Source organism: Oryctolagus cuniculus, chromosome 8 (assembly GCF_051225735.1).
Source record: "Oryctolagus cuniculus isolate XC-2025 breed Fujian yellow rabbit chromosome 8, ASM5122573v1, whole genome shotgun sequence".
Classification (NCBI taxonomy): Eukaryota; Metazoa; Chordata; class Mammalia; order Lagomorpha; family Leporidae; genus Oryctolagus; species Oryctolagus cuniculus.
Genome location: NC_142874.1, coordinates 40,856,584 through 40,879,324, shown reverse-complemented (window position 1 = coordinate 40,879,324; position 22,741 = coordinate 40,856,584). Strand labels below are relative to the sequence as shown.

The 22,741-nt window shown below is 35.3% G+C and overlaps 1 protein-coding gene across 7 annotated transcripts in view; it reads right to left on the bottom strand.

Annotated features, from left to right (window-relative positions):
- The window catches only part of RBM46 (RNA binding motif protein 46), a 54,677-nt gene that overhangs the window by 5,786 nt on the left and 26,150 nt on the right, over window positions 1-22,741 (bottom strand). For 2 of the 7 annotated variants that reach the window (XM_089302327.1, XM_089302326.1), the window contains exon 5: window positions 2,929-2,988. The exons of 4 other annotated variants lie outside the window; for them this stretch is intronic. In XM_089302327.1, coding sequence (XP_089158453.1) covers window positions 2,933-2,988 — 56 coding nt within the window. In that variant the 3' untranslated portion in view covers window positions 2,929-2,932. Of the gene's footprint in view, window positions 1-2,928; window positions 2,989-14,110; window positions 14,248-22,741 lie in introns of those variants that run through there. One more of the 7 variants, XM_089302328.1, reaches the window with a different exon arrangement.

Genomic DNA, 22,741 nt, shown 5'->3' with positions numbered 1-22,741 from the left:
TTAGCAGTAATTTTTTATTCCCTCCTACCCCAGCCCCAGCAACCATTAATCTTCTGTTTCCATAGACTTGCTTATAGGCTTTTCATATATATGGAAGTATATAATTTACATGGTCTTTCTGAACTGGCTTCTTAATATGTTTTCAAGGTACAACCATGTTGTAATATGTATCAGAACTGGATGCTTTTTATGACTGAATGATATTCCATTGTATGGATATACCATTTTTGTTCAACTGTTCCCTAGCTGATCCATATCTGAGTTGTTTCCCTCTTTTGGCTATCATGAATGATGCCACTAACAATGATGGTACGAGTCTCTGTATAGACATGTTTTCAATCCTCTTGAACTGTACAGAAATGGAACTGCTAAGTGATAGGATAACTCTATGTTTAACTTTCTCAAGATAGCTATATGATTAATTACTCCCACCACACCAAGATGATGAAACATCTGCTCTTAGTCTATGAAATACCCTTCCCAAGGCTTTTAACAAATATTTTAAGCATTTCTTTAGACTTCTGAAGAATATTCATAACAATTTTAAATGTCCTCCTCTCATCAATTTGTTTTAGTTTCTAAGATTCAATAACCACTATTGAAATAATAATTCAGTGTTTCAGTGACTAAAAATTAAAAACTAAAACTGAAAATTGACTAAAATTTTCACTAGAACACTGAATTTCATCTACAAAAAAACTACTGTACTCTTAATGGGATTTTTTAAACTGTACTGTATACCTGCAGAACATAAAATAGAGATTTAAAAATATGTATTTGAATATAAATAATATTTACAATTTATTATTTTCTGTTGCATCCTAGTTGAGAAAATCAAGCTAACTATAAAGCAGAGGAAATATTCTCAGAATCATTAGTGATTAAGCAACTTGGCACCAATAAAATATTTAAAATCATTAATTAGTGATACTTATTAAGTGATACTTCTGCCTAGAACACACATATGAAATTTACTGAATTTTTACCTTACTTTCCCTATAAAAATCAAATTTTGAAGAAAAAAATGGGGAAGCTTGGGATATTTTTACCTTCTAGTTAATTTTTCCTATTAAGCTACTGATAGCAAAAGGCAAGAATACTAGGAAATTTCAAGGGAAAAAAAATGTTTTCTCTAAGAGCAGGCCCACAACGTAGCTTACGTCTATCTGTTTTTGACTATTTATTTACTTATTTATTTGAAAGGCAGGAGAGACAGAGAAATCTTCCATCTGCTGGTTCACTCCCCAAATGGCTGCAACTGCCAGGCCTGGGCTAAACCAAAGCTAGCAGCCAGGAGCTTCTCCCAGGTCTCCCACATGGGTGTAGGCACCCAAGGATTTGAACTACCCTCCACTGCTTTCCCAGGGAGCTGTATCAGAAGTGGAGGAGCTGGGACACCAAGTGGCACCTAGAGGGGATGCTGGTGTCACAGGTGGTGACACAATGCCAATACCTATTTTAGACAATTTTCAAGGAGGCTTTGGATATGTTAATTTTAGTAGAGGATGGCTGAATAAGAAAGTTACTATAAAGCCTATGGCTTCTTCCAATTTTCACTAGAGTACTTAAATTTTTGAGATTCAAGTTTTAGTAAGAAAAAAAGCATCTTGCTTTTTTTTTAATTTGAGAGAGTCACAGACAGTGAGAGGGAGAGAGGGATATAGAGGTCTTTCATCTGCTGGTTCACTCCCTAAATGGCTGCAACAGCCAGTGCTAAGCCAATCTGAAGCCAGGAGCCAGGAGCTTCCTCTGGGTCTACCATGCAGGTGCAGGGGCCCAAGCACTTGGGCCATCTTCCACTGCCTTCTGAGGCCATAGCAGAGAGCTGGATTGGAAGAGGAGCAGCAGGGACTAGAACTAGAAAATAGTGCCCACGTGGGATACCAGCACCACAGACCAAGGATTAACCTACTGCACCACAGCACCAGCCCCACTTTTGATTTTAAACTCAATTTATTTTTTCAATTTATAATGTATTTTCTCTAAATAATTTTGATATTAAGATTTCAGTTGCAAATTCTTATGTGACACTTTTGACAATATAAAAGTACCATATACACACTATCAGACTTTGTACCTTTATTTTCCAGAAATTATATTATAAATTAAAGAATAAAATTTAAACCTTAAAAAACTAAAGAGTGAAATTCTAGAAGTTGCAAACTAATCTAGAATGGATGCCTGGGTAAGAGGTTAGAAGGAAGAACGGATTAGGAAGGGACATGAGGCAATTTTTTGGAATGACAGAAATGTTCATTTTTGTGACTGTGATGTAATTTCAAAGTTGTAAATCAAATGATCCAAAGTATATACTTCAAATATATGGCAATATATTTAATCATACCTCAATAAAATTAGGAATATACAAACTAAACCCAAATGTTTCTTGGGTTATTTTAGTGTTTCCCAAACAATATCCCATAAAATTTAAGGGTAAGAATCCCTAAAATCACTAATATCTTACCTAAACAATCTTGGGGAAAGTTTAGGAAAGATAGGTTTGTTTCTTCTTCAATTATTTAGTATGCTAATATGCACTATCATTTTCCCAAAGAAGTATATGGTCAAAAGTGTTTCCCAAAATTGTTAGACTTTAGAAACCATTATTTTAGTCAACACCTTAAAAATAATTTGAGGAAGAACATTCACACACTCATTCCATCTGTATCTAATTTATAAAAGTATTTACAATCTTAGGGTCCAAGGTACACTTGCATGTTAAAAGTTTTGAGAAGACCTGAAATACAGAAACTAATTTAACTTTCATTTTTTCAAATTTTGCTGAGTCTATAATTAATAAAATTATAATCAAGTAATTTGCAAAATTTCACTAGGTAATTTTAAGCATTTCTTCTATAGCCAGAAAAAGAATAACTTGTTTTTTTGAAACTACATATATCTTAAAATCCCCAAGAGGCTTTCTCTTACCTGCTTATTTTCTCCAAATTCTTCTACACAGGTCCAGGCTGAAGAGATTGTGTTCCCTGTCTGTAGGCAGTGAAGACAGAAAAGAATTGAGTCTTTAGATTGATGTTATCCCTACCGTGAAAGTGCATGGAATCCCTGATAACTTTACTTAAAAACGTTTTGACCAGTAAACAGGAAAAAAATTTAGAGGAAAAGAAACAAGTGGTAAATGATTATCATTTCTAAAGTTCTGCAAAGATGAATTAAAAAAATATTTTTATATCTGAATGAATATTATCAGCTAATATACCATCAGGGAAAAAAATTATCTGCCTAAACAAAGTTAGTTTTTTTAGTTGGTCTTTCTAGCTAACTATATATATGATAAGGAAAAGATTTTATAAACAAATGACACTGCAATTTCTGACAAGCAGAGTCAAAGAACCTAAGCAAATCTGGAAAACATACATGTTGTATAAGGTGCAGTTATTTTACACATGAAACATCATATCCTTCCTGTTTTAAGAGATATATACTCTAAAGTAATACTAAATTTAAAAAAACATGTTGTTTGCTAGAAAACTCTACCTAAAGTTAATTTAATCATACAGAGTACACTAGACCATCCATCCACCTTAGGGGTTCTGTCCAGATCCCTTAAAAGTTTCTGTTAATGATGGATGTCCAAATCCTTCCTATAAAGAAAATGTGCATAAAAGTGTGAACAAGTGAAAAATGTTTAATCTACAGAAAATTTTAAATGATCACCTAACAATTATAACTCAGGAAAAAGTCACAGTATCTTGTTTTCTATATGATGAACTCAACTGAGTAATATTATCAAGACTTCTGATAAGAATAAGAAAATGTAAACAAAAATATCAGAAATAAAACCATCTGTCTGAGATGTATTGAGAATAATCAAGACATGACAGCCTAAGGGCTGTGACCTCACACAAGAAGAAAACCAAGAGAGTTGTGTGGCTCTTTTAGGAGGTGCACACCATCTAAGAGTTTGCAAGTTCTCAATAAGTAGATGAGTAGCAAGGGAAGATGAGAAGAGACAGACAAGTTCTTGAGACAAGTAGGACAAGTACTAGAGCTGGGAGCCACTGATGCGACATGACTCAGACTGAATAAAACTGAATCAGAAGTAGATCAGCCTTACCAGGACTAAATTCAGCTTCAACCTTCATTGCTCCTGCCTGGATGAAAAACACTGCCAGTCCTTTGGTCATCTTGCTGAAGTCAAAATAAATCTTTTCTGAATAAGACAATATCATGCCCACCTTCATATTATCTTTATAATTTTTTCATATATCTGCCATTTAATAAAAAGTTATACAAAACAGTATCATACCTAAAATCAACAGAAACTACAGTCAACACAACAGATCTTAAGAGTATTTAGATAATGAAAGTTTCAGAACTAGGTATTAAAATTACTGTCTAAATTGATCAAGGAGATAAAAGTCAAAAGTTTTTTCAAGGAAATGAAAATCAAAAAGGTCAAGTGAAATCTCAGAACTGAGAAATAAACTCAGATGAATAGTTTTATCAACATGTTAGACACAGACCAAATAAAGAATCTATGAATCAAAACACAGGTAAGAAGAAAATACACAGATGGAACCTATAAAATAATAGAAAATATGGAAGGAATATAGTTGATATATATGATATAGTTAAAAGTTCTAACATATGTAAGCACAGTATCAGAAAGAAAAGAAAAAGAAATATGTTAAAAAGAAATATTTGAAAAGAGTAACTTAAAATGTTTTGCAACAAATGAAAGACATTGAAACAAAGATTTTACAAGTGGTGAAAGTCCCAGGCAAGACAAAAACTAGTAAGACTATATGAATCCATTATACAAAAATTCTGAAAATAAAAGAGAAAGCATTCAAAGCAGTTGATGGGGAAGGGAATGACTCAATTTATGTTCAAAGGAATAACAAGTTCACTGACAGTCAACTGCCCAACACAAGCAACAGAAGTCAGGGAGACGGGAAAGGGTTAAAGGAAAATAACGATCTAATAAGAACACCCTTTCAAATGGCAGGTGAATTAAAAACCCAAACAAAAAACTGAAATAATTTAGCACAAGCATACTCACACAAAAGGAAATGTAACTAAGCATCCCCTAGAAAGAATAATATAGATATGTATGATGAAATGATAAATATATAAACAAATATAAATGTACATATACTAAGTCTAAAAGCTATCATGGTGGGGCCAGCACTGTGGCGTAGTGGGTAAAGCCTCCACCTGCAGTGCTGGCATCCCATATGGGTGCTGGTTCAAAATCCTGCTGCTCTACTTCCAATCCAGCTCTCTTCTATGGCCTGGGAAAGTAGAAGATGGCCCTCCTCTCACATGGGAGACCCAAAAGAAGCTCTTAGTTGCTGGTATCGGCCTGGCCCAGGCTCAGCCCCCAGCCATTGTGGCTATCTGGGGAGTGAGCCAATGGGTGGAAGACATCTTTCTCTCTATAACTCTGAATTTCAAATAAATAAAATGAACCATATATAAATATATGTTTATATATCTATATAAAATTGATTTATGTTTATTAAAATATATATTAAAATTTATGTTTATATGTATCTATATATAAAATTATATAAACAAGCATAAAAAATGGAAGCAATAGCAAGATGAGAGACTCAATCCCAATTCTATCAGTACATGTATTTAATACAAGCTGGCCAAACACTTCAAAGACAAGAATTTGAACAAATACAAACTACAACAACAAACAACCTTGACTACAATACTGGGCTAATCTTAAGGCTAAGAAATGGCAAAACTAAAAGTAAAGATGGAAAAAATACACAAGTACAACATACAAACGTTAGCCAAAACAAAGCTTGTAAGTTTATATTAGTATCACAAAGCAGACTTTAAAGCCAAAGCGTGTTAAAAAGAGTGAGGGGCAGGCATTAGGGCACAGTGGTTAAATAGCCGCTTAGGATGTATGTGCCTAGGTTTTGAGTCCTGGTTCTCCTCCACATTCCAGCTTCGGGCTAACAATACCCTTCAAGGCAGCAGGCAATGGCTTGAGTCCCTGCCACCCACATGGGAGACTGAGATTGAGTGTCTGGCTTCTTGCTGCAGCCTGGCCCAGTCCCAGCTGTTATAGGCATTTGGGAAATGTACTAGCAGATGAGAGATGATCAGTTGGTCCCTGTCTCTTTCTTTTAAAAAATAAATAAATAAAACAGTGACACAGAATAATGGAAACAAGGTTAATCATTAGAAAAAATGTAATTCTAAATTCGAATGTACTTAATAACTCAAAATACAAGTATATCAAGCAAGAACTGACAACTGAAAGATAAATTTACAATCATAATATGTGATTTTCATAAACATCTCTAAGTAAATAGAACAAGCACACCAAAATTGTAAGAGATCAATCTGAACAATGATAACTTATTTTAAAAAAGATTTATTTATTTATTTGAAGGCAGAATGAGAGAGGGAGGCAGGGAGGGAGAGACAGATAGAAATCTTCTATCTCCCCAAATGGCCGCGACGGTCACAGCTGTGCCAGTTAGAAGCCAGAAGCTTCTTCTGGGCCTCCCACATGGGTGCAGGGTCCCAAGTACTTGGGCCATCTTCCACTGGTTCCCTGCTTCCCAGATGCATCAGCAGGGATAGCCCAATGCTCTATAATCTTACTAAATGAGGCTCAAGTATCATTAGTAAAGAGTGATATAAAGGTTCTTCCAAAAAGTTCACGGAAAATGTGCATATTATAAACAAACCGATGCATGCATTTCAAATTTTAAAAATCTTTTAAATGCATTTTCCACAAACTTTTTGAAGTACCTGCATCCTAACCAGAATATCCAAAATTAAAACTACTGACAACTAAGTGTTTGGAAGAAGGTGGAACAAGGTGAATTCCCATTTACTGCTAGTAAAGTATATACTGGCATAAGCACTGTGGAAAATTGTTTAGCTCTGTCTCCTAAAGTTTGAAAAGTATGACCCATAACTTTCAATCCTAGGTATTCAATGGAAGGGCACACAAATGACCACCAAATAATTTCCGTACAGGAATCTTTATAACATCATTATTCAGATACCTCCAAACTGCAAGCACCTCATATTTCCATCAACACCACAGCCAGTAAATGACAAAGTTTTGATGGGAAACTCACATCAGTGAGAGAATCAAGAGTCCAGCTACACAGAAACAACATACATCATTCTGACAAAGTGTAAATTTCAAAAGTACATAGAATAAGTAAGTCCAAAATGTGGTTTCTTCTAGGAGGGAGGAAAACGTGAAGCGAGAATGCAAGTGAGCCTTCCAGAGGGCTAGTATTTTATGCTTTCACCCAGGCAGAAGGTGACACAGATGTGGTTCTAGGCAATAAACCAATCGAAGCTTATATATTTGTATGAAAAGTTAGATAGCTTACAATGAAAAAGGAACAGAACACCTGCCAAAGATAGACATAAAGGAGAGGTTGGAATGCATAATTATGATAAAACATAAAAACACTAATTACAATACTGCTTCTACCAAAATACAACAATTATTATAAAATAAAAGCGATTCAGACTGAGAAACTATAATAGTGATTTTTCAATACAAATTTAACTGGAAATATGAAAATGGAATGACTTCTTTTCACAATGCCTTCACTACCTACCATTTGGAGTTTTACAGGGTTTTTTGTTGCTGTTGTTAATTTTTGAGTGACATCAAGTTTAAAGGGAAAAATGCTGAGATAAATAATTTACAACGATTAAATTTTTGTTAACATATAGCATGCAGTAATTCTCAGAATAAAGGCAAAAATTATCATCAGAGTTTGAATTTGGTGTAAAACACAAGGTTAATTATTACTCAGGCATTAATACAATTTGTCTTTTTATTGGTGTCATTCTTTAAAAAAAAAGAATATCAACTGTCACAAATACATGCTCAGAAGTTATTTAAAAAGGGATTATTCACTGGCGCTGTGGCTCAATAGGCTAATTCTCTGCCTGCGGCGCCAGCATCCTGGGTTCTAGTCCCGGTTGGGGTGCTGATTCTGTCCTGGCTGCTCCTCTCCCGGTCCAGCTCTCTGCTGTGGCCCAAGTTCTTGGGCCCTGCATCTGCATGGGAGACCAGGAAGAAGCACCTGGCTCCTGGCTTCAGATCAGCACAGTGCGCCGGCCGAGCGGCCATTTGGGGGGGTGAACCAACGGAAGAAAGACATTTCTCTCTGTCTCTTTCTCTGTCTACTCTGCCTGTCAAAAAAAATAAATAAATAAAGAGACTAAGGAAGAGAAAAGCCATGCTGAGAAGTCATGAATGAGAACAGAATAAATTAAAATTTAATGAGCAGGCTCAGGACCCTTCCCTGCTTTCTGTAAAATGGGAACCATTGTCTATGTGTTATTTTGGTTTTCTATTATATAGGAGTAAGAGTCAAAAGAAAGACAAACTAGGTAAAAATTCTACTAATCAGGATTTTAACTTTCATTAATTTCAGTAAGATTCACACATATACGAACTGCTCTACCTAAGATGGGATGAGGGGCCGGCACCATGGCTCATTTGGTTACTCCTCCGCCTACGGTGCCGGCATCCCATATGGGCACTGGGTTCTAGTCCTGGTTACTCCTCTTCCAGTCCAGCTCTCTGCTGTGGCCCGGGGAAGGCAGTGGAGGATGGCCCAAGTGCTTGGGCCCTGCACCCCTGTGGGAGACCAGGAGGATGCACCTGGCTCCTTCAGATCGGCGCGGTGCGCTGGCCGCAGCAGCCATTTGGGGAATGAACCAACAGAAGGAAGACCTTTCTCTCTGTCTCTCTCTCTCACTAACTCTACCTGTCAAATAAATTAAAAAAAAAAAAAAAAAAAAAAAAAAAGACGTGATGAAAAGTATAATCTGTCTTTGAAGAAGACTTTCCAAGGGAAGATTCTGTATAAATTTTAACATAACATGAAAAGTGAAGAACTGTTTTTCAGATACTGCAATTCAGATTCTGTTTCTTTGTTTTGAAGACAGAAAATAACTGAATTCACAGAACTGAATTTTAGCATCCTTAATTACCAGTGGTCTTTTCTGCCTTTGGGAGACTAAACTGAATGGAACACCACCATCTTTTCAGTCTTTACCTGTGTAGAAGAATAAAGAAGCAATGCAACACTAACATAAACTAAGATTAGTAATAACATTTAAGAGGTAGTGTCAATTACTTCGTGTTTGTGGACCCTTAATCAAATGTTAGAAATGACACTAGCTATAACTATGTATTATGTAATAAATGTGAAACTATAAAACTATATAACATGATTATTTTCTACACATTTTAATACCAATAAGAAACATAAGTTTTATCAGTTGACTTAAAAGAAAACTACTGTAATCTTAATCTCCTATCCCCCATTATACAAATTATACACATAATAATGCATATCCAACATAAAATAATCCATAGGCTTCAATGCATATTTCAAGGGTTTCTGTTGTTTTCAAACTCTGATTTCATGAAAATGGCCTTGTGTAAATAAGATCGAAGTTGGCAAACTCAAAAGGCTTCCATAGCCTTGGCAACTCATGACTAGAGCGTAAGGAGATTACTGATGCCATAAACAAGAGTGTCAAATTGTTAAGTCAACAACAGGAGTCACTGTGTACTTACTTCTCATGTGGCATCTGTCCTTAATGTGTTGTCCAATGTGAAGTAATGCTATAACTAGTACTGAAACAGTATTTTACACTTTGTGTTTCTGTGTGGGTGCAAACTGATGAAATCTTTACTTAATATATACTAAATCGATCTTGTGTATATAAAGATAATTGAAAATGAATCTTGATGTGAATGGAATGGGAGAGGGAGCGGGAGATGGGAGGGGTGCAAGTGGGAGGGAAGCCATTGTAATCCATAAACTGTACTTTGGAAATTTATATTTACTAAATAAAAGTTAAAAAAAAAAGTATTACATTTTACTAAAAAACAAAAAAAACCCTGTATATGGATTTTAAAATTGTTTTGAACCAGAATAAACTTACCATTCAACTCTTAAAAAAAAAAAGAAAATCCTCTCAGATATTTCAATAAAAGAAAAGAAAAGTTAACACAACCTTACAGCACATGGATCACTTTATCGGAAAAGCACACATGCAGAGTGCCAAAGGAGACAGTGAATATCTATGTAACACAGGGTTTAACAAGTAACAGTCATCTATACAGGTACAAAGACCTTTAGCTTTATAAATCCTGATGGATCAAAAATTGTATTACAGAAAATTGAGTGATTTAAAACCATTAAGCTACTGAATAATATTACAAAGAACAGTGATTTGGGTTACTATGTCCAATAAAAGCTTAGCAGAAGACACAGATGAGGGCAAAGAAAATATTCTAAGCAGAGTGGGCAGCACTTAGGAAGAGCCTACCACCAGTGAGTATGACAAGTTCAGATGATCAAAACAGGATTCATTCACAGCCAAATGACCCAGCATTCTGAACTGGAAAATGTGCTTTCAGTAATTTCTTGGTTCTAATTCTAGGTTCCTGAGCATGGAAATAACAATGAGAAAGCACCTAGTCTGATATATATGTATATATGTGTGTGGCTGAACTATGTATTGAGATGTTCTGAACATAATCAGAGTAAAGTGGGAGTAGTAATAGGATCAAGTAATAGACATAGGTTGAATAATACGTGTAATGTCTGGGGCCAGAAGTGGTTCAGATTTTGCAAAGTTGTATGTAAGATTCTACCAGTTAGATATCGCTAACTGAAAATTCAAAACCCAAAATTCTCAGTGTCAGGTCAGCACTCAAGAAGTTCTGGATTTTAGAGCAATCTGGATTTTAGGATAAGGGATGTTGAACCTTTATAAACAAACCTTGCCTGTCTAAAATTGTCTAGCCTCTGGATGCACAGAAAACCACATCTCACTACCTCCTTCACATATTATGCCTTCTGTTGGTAATGTTTATCCTAGAGTAGACTTAAAAATTCCAAAGCTACCTTATATAAAAAAAGATATGTTCTCAAGTTCTTTCTTAGAATGATCTCATTAAGATTCAGCCAGATGTTCCACACCCATACTACACTGGAGTGACAGGTCTGATGTATGGCCAAATAGGATTCAGAGACAAAACTGACTCTGAAAAGGAGGGAAAGCATGTGCCACAAGCCCATTTCATCATAATTTATTTTTCAGCAGAGTAACTTGCCAGTAATATCCATATGGCCATAGCCTGTTACCAAATGTTCAACAAAGGTCAGTCTTTTATTGGAATCTTTTGAAGTTACCAAGAACAGCAGTTCAGACCACAGACTCTCAGCTAACTGGGAACTCAAGCAAATTACTTAACCTTCTGAAGTATCAGTTTCCTCAGTGGTGTTAAAAAAATGTATGACACTGTCAGCATGAAAACAGTACCTACCTGAAAGAATTGTGAGATCAACATGTTATGTAAAATCACTTAGCACAATACCTAACATACAGTAAGTGCTCAGAGGACCATATGATTATTAATAATAATTACCATATATGATTGGAAACTCTAGTATCTTACATTTGTTTTGTGAATAATTATCATCCTTCAAAACTTAACATACAAAAGACACTGTTCTGAGCCCTTTACAACTTTAACTCATTCAATACTCTGTAAAATGGAAATGATGGTAAAATATTTATCTCCCAGAGGAGGAAACTGAAGTTCAAGTAATGAACCTCAATTGTGAGACCAGGAAATATGGCAATAGAAGTCATGCTCTTCTATTCTACAGTGCCTATATGCTATCTTAACTTCAAGGTATTATATTTCCTCTTACTGAAATCCCTTCTAAAACACAATGTCCCATTTTCCTGCTCTCTCACCTCAGATTAGGGCAGATCATCCAATCTTATGTTCTCATAATACTCTCTACTCTCCAGAGCATTTATCAGAACTATTAACTGGATAGCAGCCTCCTTCAACAGGAGTAAGCTGTTCAAAGGCAGCAACAGTGTCTAATTCACTTTAGGGATCTTTGGGACTTTATAAAAAGCATATTGGTTCAGTAAGTATTTGTTGAATGAATGTATTTTTACCAAGATTAACAACCAATCAACTGCCAATCAATAAACAGAAAATGAGAATGGAAAGCCCTTAGGAACAGATGATAATAAAAGAGAAGAATCGGACTTGTCCAAATCAAACTTTCATATATCACAGTTTGCAACGAGCAAATTTTTCAGAGGGCTTCAAAGATGGCAAGGAAAGTTAAAGGAAGGTAATTCCCCTTAGAACATTCCAGTAAAGCCTCTTTCCTTCTCCCATACATTTATTTAACAAATATAAACAAGCTTAAAATAAATATTAGAACAGTAAAGGTACATTTGACTCTTTTTTAGAACTGAGATACAGAGTTATTAGAATTTCAAAGGTTTAGATAGCTCTGGCTTATTTATATTAAGTCATAATCTACCTTTCCAAAACTTTCTAATGATTTAATTCCATTTTCTAAAGCATCAAAGTCTTTCATGTGCGAGCTTTTCAAACAGCTTAAGACAGCAATCACTTTCCCCCTACAGGTAGTAATTACATGTGTCGCAGATCCTAGCATTTCAGGTGCTCCTTCCCCCTCTTCACATTTTGAATTTCCAGGCCCTCCCAAGTTGCCAAGGTTTACTTGAACTGGGTACCCAAAAGCAAATGAAATTATTTAGCCTGAATACTAAAGAACTTTCCTATTTTGACTTGAATTATATTAATTTGTGAAATCTCTAGAGTAGAATGACATTTACAAATTCTTCCTCTTGGCTGGCTGGCTTCTTTCCCAGTTTACTTTTAATAAAAATATACAAACAGGTGTACAGATTACACAATTTAAAAATTAAAAACATGGAATCACTATCCAGGTTTAGAAACAGAAATTTATCAAAACCTTAGAAATCCCTTTGCATTCTTTCAAATTTCTCTTTCTAACCCTCAAGGTAAATACAATCCTAATTTTTAATTATTCCCTTGCTTTTCTTTATGGTTTTAGTACATATTTATATATTGCTAAACAATATAATGTTCTGATGTACTTGGAGTTATTTTCGTAATGATAATTTTCCATTGCTTGAATTCCTTCAACTTAAAAACTGCATCCATTTTGGTTTTCCTTGTTTTTAATAAGCCACCTCAAAACTTGTGTGGAATGAGACAGAGGTGAAAGTGGAAAACCTATCCATCATCACGTAAAAGAACAGAAGAGAGACAGAAGACAGGTTCACATTCTGTTTTGGTCAGTGCACTACATCAGTATCAGACCATGCATGCCTTATCTCCTCAATAATAAACCGGGCTGAGGGGAAACTGAACATCTTTCCATCATTTCCTAAGATTTATAACAGGAATTTGGAACTTATGTAAATTTCCTGTACATATTTAAGTGACAAATATTTATCTCAGTACACATAAGTAAATATAATTAAATAAGCCAATTATATTTTGATTATTTAGTGTCAGTGTATTCATGTCACATATATAAATATAAATATTGGGAGTTGACTATAGAAATTTTTCTTGTCATAGAAAATTCATAACATAGAATTTCAAATTAAAAGAACTGGAAATACGAAAATAAACCTTACATAAAAATTCAGATAAAGGGGAAGGCACTGTGGCACAGAGAGTTAAGCTGCAGCCTGTAATGCCAGCATACCACATCAGAACATCAGTCCGAGTTCCCGCTTCCAATCCAGCTCATTGCTAATGCACCTGGGAAAGCAGCAGAATATGGCCCACGTGCTTGATACACTACCAGCCATGTGGAGACCTGGACAGAGTTTCTGGCTTCAGCCTGGACCAGCCCTGCCCATCGTGGCCATTTGCGAAGTGAACCAAGGGATGAAAACTCTTTCTCTCTTCCCCTTCCCCTCTCCCTCCTCTGTCATTCTGCCTTTCAAATAAATAAACACTATACCTGATATCTAAATTTCATACTAACAAATCCCTTAAAGGATTTACCTCTCAATGTAACACATGTAGACATAAAACATAGGTGAGAGACTCCCTTAAATTAATAAACATTGTTTGCTTAATTTTTTTTTTTGCCTTTGTTGAAAACTATACCCTTATGGTGCAGAATGCGTTTTTAAACCTGCCTTCCAAAGATTCATAATGGTTCACCTGGAACTTATAAATTCTTTGCCCTAAACAAGTCAATATTTTCATAAATCCATATCTACAGATTCTGTCACTCTTTGACCAAAAACTGACAGAGCAGCAGAAGGGGAAAAAAGCCAACTGCATATATATGGCACACATGCTGCAAAGTTTATAGATACTCATTTACCCTGTTATCTGGCCAGTTAATAAGCAGACTGGAACATAGATTGCTGAAACAAAGTTAACAAGAAAAAAATTAAGTTAATGGCTTGCAGTCTTAAATAAAATCCACACACAAAATAGGACTTAAAAACAAAAGGCAACAAGAAAAGCATTTCTATCAATAATATCCTTAGAAAACAAAACTGAAGGAAAACCAAAATAAACAGGAAATGTGAAGTAAAGATCACCATAGGTAACTATTTTATAAAAGAAGCTAAAGTTCTACATCATAATTTACATTTTTTATTTATTCAAGTGTCAATCTCTTGAATTAATTTGTGTACAGAATTCATGTGATACAGTTTAAACCACACAACCAAAAAGTGACCCCAGGATACATTCAGCATATTAGTAGATAGTACAATTACAATAGATTAATGTTTCTAATAATGAGTATATTCCATATGCTTCTTAAGGTGATAGAATTATAGCAGAAATCATACTAACAGTATAGTAAAAAGACTATTTACTGAATCAAAGAAATGCAGCAATGAACTAAACTTATTTAGTTACCCAATCATATTATTTTCTTAAAACATTAACTACTGTGTATATAAAAATCCATGTTATAGTGCAAATGACTCCTGCAATCAGACAAGTCATGACCCACAAATAATTAATACAGTATTAATAAAATGTCATCACTTTAAGGAATAAGAAAATCCAGAAATTTATTAATATTCTGGTGATTTAAAACTTCTAATCCATCAGGGAGACCAAGGAGTTCAATGTTTTCTGTTTTAAATCCCCACAGGGGCGTGTAACATTCTTGTAGCTATGGTACTACCAGTTCTTGAACACAGGGTGCACTGCTCTGGGGGAGGACAAACTGATCTAGGACTGATGCTATAGGAGATATTAACCAGGAAGGGCAAATACTACATTTAAAAGTCTAGAGGCAACTGATGAATAATTTTAAAGTAATTAAAAGAACAAATTTATCATAATGAACCACTATTCTAAAACATCTTCTGTCTTCATTCACTAGAACTTTCACTAATTTATATTGCTACTACATAAACAATTACTATCTACTAACTATTAGAGAAGAGACAGAGGTATGACAGACTGAAGAAGACTAAGCATAGCTCCTCACACATATTTTCCTGATTCTAAACGAAAACAGTAATATTAAGTAAGCTCTAAAGGAGGTAAAAATCAATGGAACACTGAAATTCCTTTTGAAGTTCATTTTAACAATATATTTAGGCGACACCATGTGGCTTACTTATGAACTGCTGTAGACATTAAAGAATGGAACATACCCAGAAATTTTATCATGGTATTTGATATGTGGAAAATTTTTTAAATACTTTAAAATTTATAATAATTTAAAACTTTAGATATTAAATTGCTTAACACAGCAGTAACTACTGCTAAAACTAATGTATACTCTAATCCTATATTTTAGGATTATATTAATCAAAGATACTAAGAACTTAAAAGGTAAAGAATTATCAAGGTTAAATAGATGAATAAAGTAAATTAAAAAATCATAATAATCACTTTAACAATAAATATAAAGAGAGAATACTAACCTCATAATGTATTAATACACATTATTTTCCCAATCCTCTTATTTTTTAAAAAAACTAGTTTCTAACCTTTTAATTATTTTTTTATAACACTTTGGGTTTTTTACTTACTATAATCACTTGACAAATTTACATAATAACCAAAAAACCAGCTACTTGTCAAATAAAATTGATTTTTTAAATCCAGTTGTTTTGCTATTAAGTAGACAGACATAAGCTTTGACTTCTACAAAGGAAGGGATATTAAAATGAAGGGTTGATTCTGGTTTTAAGCTGTTTTAAGTCAAATACTCAAAATACAGTGGTACACGTAAAATATTTTAATTATTGATCCTGTGGTAAGGTTTCTGACCATACAGGGATAGAGAACCTTTTTTCTTTCAAGGGCCATTTGGGAATGCACAGCATCATTCATAGGCCAATACAAAATTATCAACTTAAAAATCAGCCTGCTACAGATAAGGTCCCCCCTATGGCTGCCTTGGCAGAACCAGGCCAAATGATTTTGCAGGCCTTCTACAGCCTGTGGGCCAGACATTCATCACACCTTCTAAGAGTCCTCAGAATTCACCAAATAAAATCTTTATATTTTAGAGGTGAAAACACAGAGGGTCCACTAGGATTACATAATTCATTTGCTATTACAAGGTCACACAGTTTGTTGGAGGCTAAGACTACATGATTCTTTTATTTTTATTCTAGTACTCATTAAACTATTAAAGTTGTTTCACAATTCCTTAATCATATTTAGGGACCATTTATACAAAGATACTTATGAATTATACTAGATGATATTTTAAAGGGCATTCAGGAAAAAATAGTAAATTTCAAAAATATAAATACATTTTCATGAGACTGTGCCCTCTCTGAGGGTCAAAGACACATAGTTGAGTTAATGGAATTTTGTTCGCACCACTGGTCATCTGAAGAAAAATAAATGTCTGATACACTGATACAGGTGCATACCTCTCACTCCTCTAGGTCATTCTAAAGCAAATTCAATTATTTCTGTTCTTTAAAATTACCAGTTTGAAACAGCATCACCAAAGTTAATCTGTAAGTAAAACTGGAAAGAACACCACTTAAGTATCATTTTTCTTCTGTAACAGGATGAGTATCCCTTATCCAAAATATGGGAGATCAGTTTTGGTTACAGATTATTTGGGAATTTCAGAATATTCACATACTCATAATGAGGTATCTTGGGGACAGTACACAAATCTAAACACAATTTATGTTTCATATATGCATTATATACAAAGGCTGAAGGTAATTTCATTCAAAAATTTTAGTGTACCTGTTTTGACTATGACCTGTCACATGAGGTCAGGTCTGGCATCATGATGGTATCCAAAAAGTTTTGGATTTTGGATCATTTTGGGTTTCAGATTTTTGGATTAGGGATGCTCAACTTGTATTTATAATAAAAACTTCTCTGTGATATGACATAACCATTATTTTCTTAAAATTATTTCTTAATTTTTAAAAACTGGCAAAAGTTTGTTTCAAAGCAACTTTTTGGCATATTTTTGAAATCTTAAATTCTATTTTAATTTTTGCATTGCTGCCCATCAATCTGGAAATAATAACTCATAAGAAAAAAAGCACCAACTATTTTTCAGATCAAAACTTCTCACAATTTATCTTCACCTGCAGTCTTTCTCATTTATACCTTCTGATCTTTTTTGCCTTTCTTATTTTTATTTTAAAATAGTTCAAATATAAAAAAGTATAAAGAAGGATTCAATCAGCACACAATTTAACACTTTTTAATCTTTTCATAACTTTCAAAAACGTTACATGTGGTAACACAAAACAAAACCTAGCTTAAATTATACTAATGGGGCATCAAACATAATATCATTTTAAAAATATATAAGTACTTTACCATTCAACTAGAAAAAATGAAAAAATGTAGTAATTTATGTCACTTCAGAGTCAAACATGAATATAAAAAGCAATAAACAAATTGGCCACAAAATGAGTACTTGGAAAAATAAAGTACAGGAGATTTTAAAAAGATAATTAGGTCATAAAACAGTCCACAGAAATTAGGATGTATTCATCTATTAAAAAAAAAAAAACACTGGCTCAGAATAAAATCAAGTTCAGCTAACCTAGCTGTAATAAAAACTACGAATTTTTACAAAGTAGTATTAATGAAATTTTGATGGATCTGATAAAATCCCCAAACACGACACAGACCTGCTTGCTACTAGCCCACCATCATGCTTTTTCTACAAGTTTGTTCAGATTGGCCCTTCTCTGCCCAAACTCTCCTCAAGGTTTGCAATTCAGATCAGGTGGGATGTATACGTTCCCTATTCATATAACAGTATTTGTGTATCTGCCTTCTTCACTACTTTGTGACTCCTTAAAGGAAAAAAAAAATAAAAAACAGTGTTTTATTCATCTTTGTCTTCCAAACATTTAGGAAGTATACTTAGCACAAAGAGGAATTCAGAAACAGATTTGCTCTTTAAACTTTATCAGTGGAGGTTAGAACAGTATACAAAAATCAGAGGAAATTAAATCAACAGCACAAGTTACTTTGTAACAGTTCACTTCTATCTTTAAAAGCTTTAAGTAATCACACCAGTAGGAAAAAACTACTACTTGTATCAGCATTTACATAAATATAGAAACAAGAACAGAGATGGCTTGCCTACAATTATCTGTTAAGAAATTATTTAACAATGTGAATTATCCACACTACATCCCCAAAACTACATCTCTCCTTCCACTCAGTATTCTCCAGGATTTTCTTCACAAGGACTTCATCTCCTTGACTGCTTATTCCACTGCTATGTGACAAAGGATCCTAGACAAATACAGTGCCAATAACAGAAGGCCCAGATTCAAAACAGTGTCTGTCATAGCAGAGGAAAAGTAGGGTTATTCATGTTGATAGTCTGCTCCATTACTAAACAGATATAAAATTATAAAATAGAAAATGCTTATTTAAAAGAGTAATACCGAATGACCCAAGATGTCTCCATATATCATTCTGTGTAACACCAATGTAACCCCCCAGTCTAAGTATCCTATCCAGATTACACTGCTTATTCACAAGTTTCTAAAGATAACCAGGTAAATATATGAATTTTTATCCTGAGTGATCAGTCTCCAATGAGATAAGGGAGACTATTCTCTTAAGATTATGAAGATGGAAATAGTTTTTAAATTTCAAATAAAAATAATTTAAAAATAGGGTTCAATTTTGGCATTGACCCCCACCACCTTTCAGCTTTTCATCTATCACAGTAATTTGCTTACAAAAGAAATAACTTTACAAGGACCAAATGGACCAAAAAAGAAAATTCTGATTTTGGGGTTATACACCAAGAAATTTTGGGATTCTGCTAAGAGTACTAAATAGCACCAGAAATAAATTCTCTGAATTCAGTACTCATGTAAGTGTCTCTCATTCAAAATAAATAAATAAATAAATAAATCACACTCATTTAAAGGAAACTCTAATGTTTTTTCTCTTTTTGCTTGGAAAATGGGACAGTAAGACCAAAACTATATGGATATTAAAAAGACAGTCTTAACGATATCTGAAATAAAAATGTAACTGCAGATCAAAACAGCATCAAATTGAAAATAAGGGTATCAAGGCAAAAATATTTAATTATTACACCCAAAGAAAGTATTTTAAAAATAGTTAAATACACTATATATGAAATTAGGTTTCTCAAATCCTTTAAGGAACTAGAGGATGATTTTAAACATGCAGAACTTGATTTGAAGAACTCTAAGAACCTGTAACAACCTTATGTTTATGAGTGTTCAATCCTTACAATATGAACATGTTTGGAACATTCAGCAGGCCATCCAGAACACTCCACTGCTGTCCCTAAGAACATTACTTTCAGATTTTATCAACCTTGCATTAGAGCTGCTTTTTTTAATAATAAAAGTTTGAATACGTGTGGTTTAAGACTAAATGCGGGGGAGGAGGGGGCATGTTTCTCTCTCTGATCACCCTGCAACAGCATCCTGTAACAAGCTAATAGAGAGCAAGCACCATTTTGGACATACGTAACAGCTGTGCCAGCTTGTGTCACGCCAGCAATCAGCCTCAAGTGGAGACTCCTGAGTCTGGTGGGGAGGACAGGAGGCTGGGTGCTTGTGACTGTGGGAGGCCTGTGTGCCAGGACTGAGGAAACACTGAGGCTGCATGGGAGGACTCAGGATGTGGCTGGGACATTGGGCAGCCCCTGTGGGAAGCTCCACATGATCAGGATTCCCAGGTTACCAGGAGAGGGACATTGCTGGGGAATCTGAGCTTACACTGGGGACCGCACAGATCCTTTGTGTGGTCCTTGTGGAAGTGAGAATGAATAATATACTCACTGGGGCTAGCACCCAGGCACTAGGCTCCTTTGAGGCGAGGAGCTCGGCTGAGTCTACACCAACAGACAAGAACAAACCTCCTCAATGATTTAAAAAAACAAAAACAAAAAACAAAAAAACAGGACATTTACCATGCCAAACCCAGGTATGTGTCACCTCAGCCCACACCCTTCACCCTGGAGAACTGAACAGAACTCCCTGGCCACACCCACCAGACACCTCTAGGTATTCCCTGAAAGCAGACACTCTACTAATCTGCAAAGGTGTAGTATAAAGATAAAAACCACCACAGCAAAAAACAAAACAAAACAAAAAAAAAAACAAAAACAAACAAACAAACAAAAAAAAAACAAAAAACAAAAACAACAATGAGGATCTCCACAAATTCTGAATAATAAACACACCATTCAAGAAACAAGAATAAGGAAAACAACATGATGATGAGATTGATGAAACACCAGAAATGGAATTTCAAAAAATTGGTCATAGGAACACTGAGAAGTAATCAAAAGTAAATGCACAAACTAATGAAATCCGTACATGACATGAAAGAAAATTTCTCCCACGATATTGGGATCTTAAAAGAGAAATCAAAAGGAAATCTTGGAAATGATGACTTCAACAGAACAAATAAACAATGCAATGGAAAGCCTTAACAACAGAATTGGTGAAGCAGAGGAAAGAATATCTGACTTAGAAGACAAAGCACAGGAAATTATACAGTCAGACCAAACACAAGAAGAAGAAATTAGAAAACTAAAAAACACTGTTGGGAACCTATAAGATATTATAGAAAGACCCAACATACAGGATCTAGGAGTTCCTGAAATCATGGAAAGAGAGAAAGAATTGGAAGAACTTTTAAGTGAATTAATAACAGAAAATTTCCCCAATTTGGGAAAGGAACATCCAAGTACAAGCAGCACATAGAACTCCTAAAAGACAGGACCAAAAAAAATCTTCACCATGACACACTGTAGTCAAACTCGCCACATTAAAACTTAAAGATTCTAAAATGTGCATGAGAGAAATGCCAGATTACTTTCAGAAGATCTCAAAATTAAACACACAGTGGACTTCTCATCAGAAATCCTACAGGCTAGGAGAGAAAGGCAAGATACATTCCAAGTCTTAAAAGAACTGTGAACCCAGAAATAATATACCCTGCAAAGCTCTCATTTATGAATGAAGGTGAAATAGACCTTCCATGACAAACAAATTGAAATAATTTGTCACCACCTGCCCAGCCTTGCAAAAGCTGCTTAGCAATGTGCTGCACACAGAAACAACAGAAACTTCGAAAACAAAACTGTTACAAGAGAAAAAGAAGGGCACTATGTTATGATTAAGGGATCAATTCAACAGGAAGATGTAACTATTAGAAATGTATATGCACCTAATGACAGGGCACCTGGCTATTTAGAAGGAATGTTAAGGGACCTAAAGGGAGAATAGACTCAAATACAATAGTAATGAAGGACTTCTATATCCCACTTTCAGCAATGGACAGATCAACCAGACAGAAAATCAGCAAGGAAACAGAAGAACTAATTGACACTGTAGGCCAAATGGACCTAACAGGTATCTACCAAGGATGTCCAGGATTGTTGTTGTGGATTTGTTTCTGAGAGGAAGAGCGGTGGGGGCAAGAGGTGCGGAGTCACCACACAGACCTTGGGAGTCAGATGAAAGCGGGCCAAAGGCGAGCAGCCTGCAGACTCATTTATTTCATTTGCTATAGCAGCTTATATAGCCAAGGCAGCCAATCCAGTCAAGGGGTGGTCTATGCCCTAACCAATCACACCTTGTTGCCAAGCAGTTTCTGAAGCCATCCAATCACAGCCTGTTGCTAGGCAGGCTCCACTGTCACGTGGTTTCCAAAACCATCCAATCACAGCCTGCTGCCAGGCAGTTTCTGTTGCCACCGGCCATCTTGGCACGGCCTTCTCATTCCATGTTTCCCCCTTTTCATTTATTTTTGAGCAACGGGGGGCATGATTCTTGGCCATACCATTGTTGACCCCATTTCCATGTGGTCTCCGTATGCAGCTGTGCCTGTCTTAGGTTGTCCCCCAGGGGATCTTACCCGTCATTGACTAACCAGCGCTCAAAACCAGAGACCACAGGAGTGCTTGCTCAGATAGGGGTAGGAAGAAGGAACAATGGTAATCAGGAATGGCATGACCACACAAAGGCTGTGGGCCATTTGAGAGGCTGACCAGAGCCACTCAAGGGGTATAAAACAGTTACGGATGTGGCTAAGGGCAGTTTCTCAGGGTAGGATGATAGGGAAGGTGCACCGCTAACAAGGAGGACTCTCAGTCTTGTTCAGTTGGTTCTGGCTGGCTGTCAGCTGCAGGCTGGTTTGTTTCTGGCTGGTACCCAAATGGGCTGTCTTGCATTCTCTGGAAAGACACAAGCATATCCTCGACCCTTGGTTAGCAGAGGGTGTGCTCCCTTCCATTCTCCTGTTAAGGGGTCTTTCCACCTAACCATAGGGGCTGGAGTCTGGGATGGAAAGGATCCCTATTGTTTATAAGCTGGGCAGATCCCCTGGGAATCAAAAGTAAGAAAACTGATAGTGAAAAGGACCTCAGTCAAAGGACCT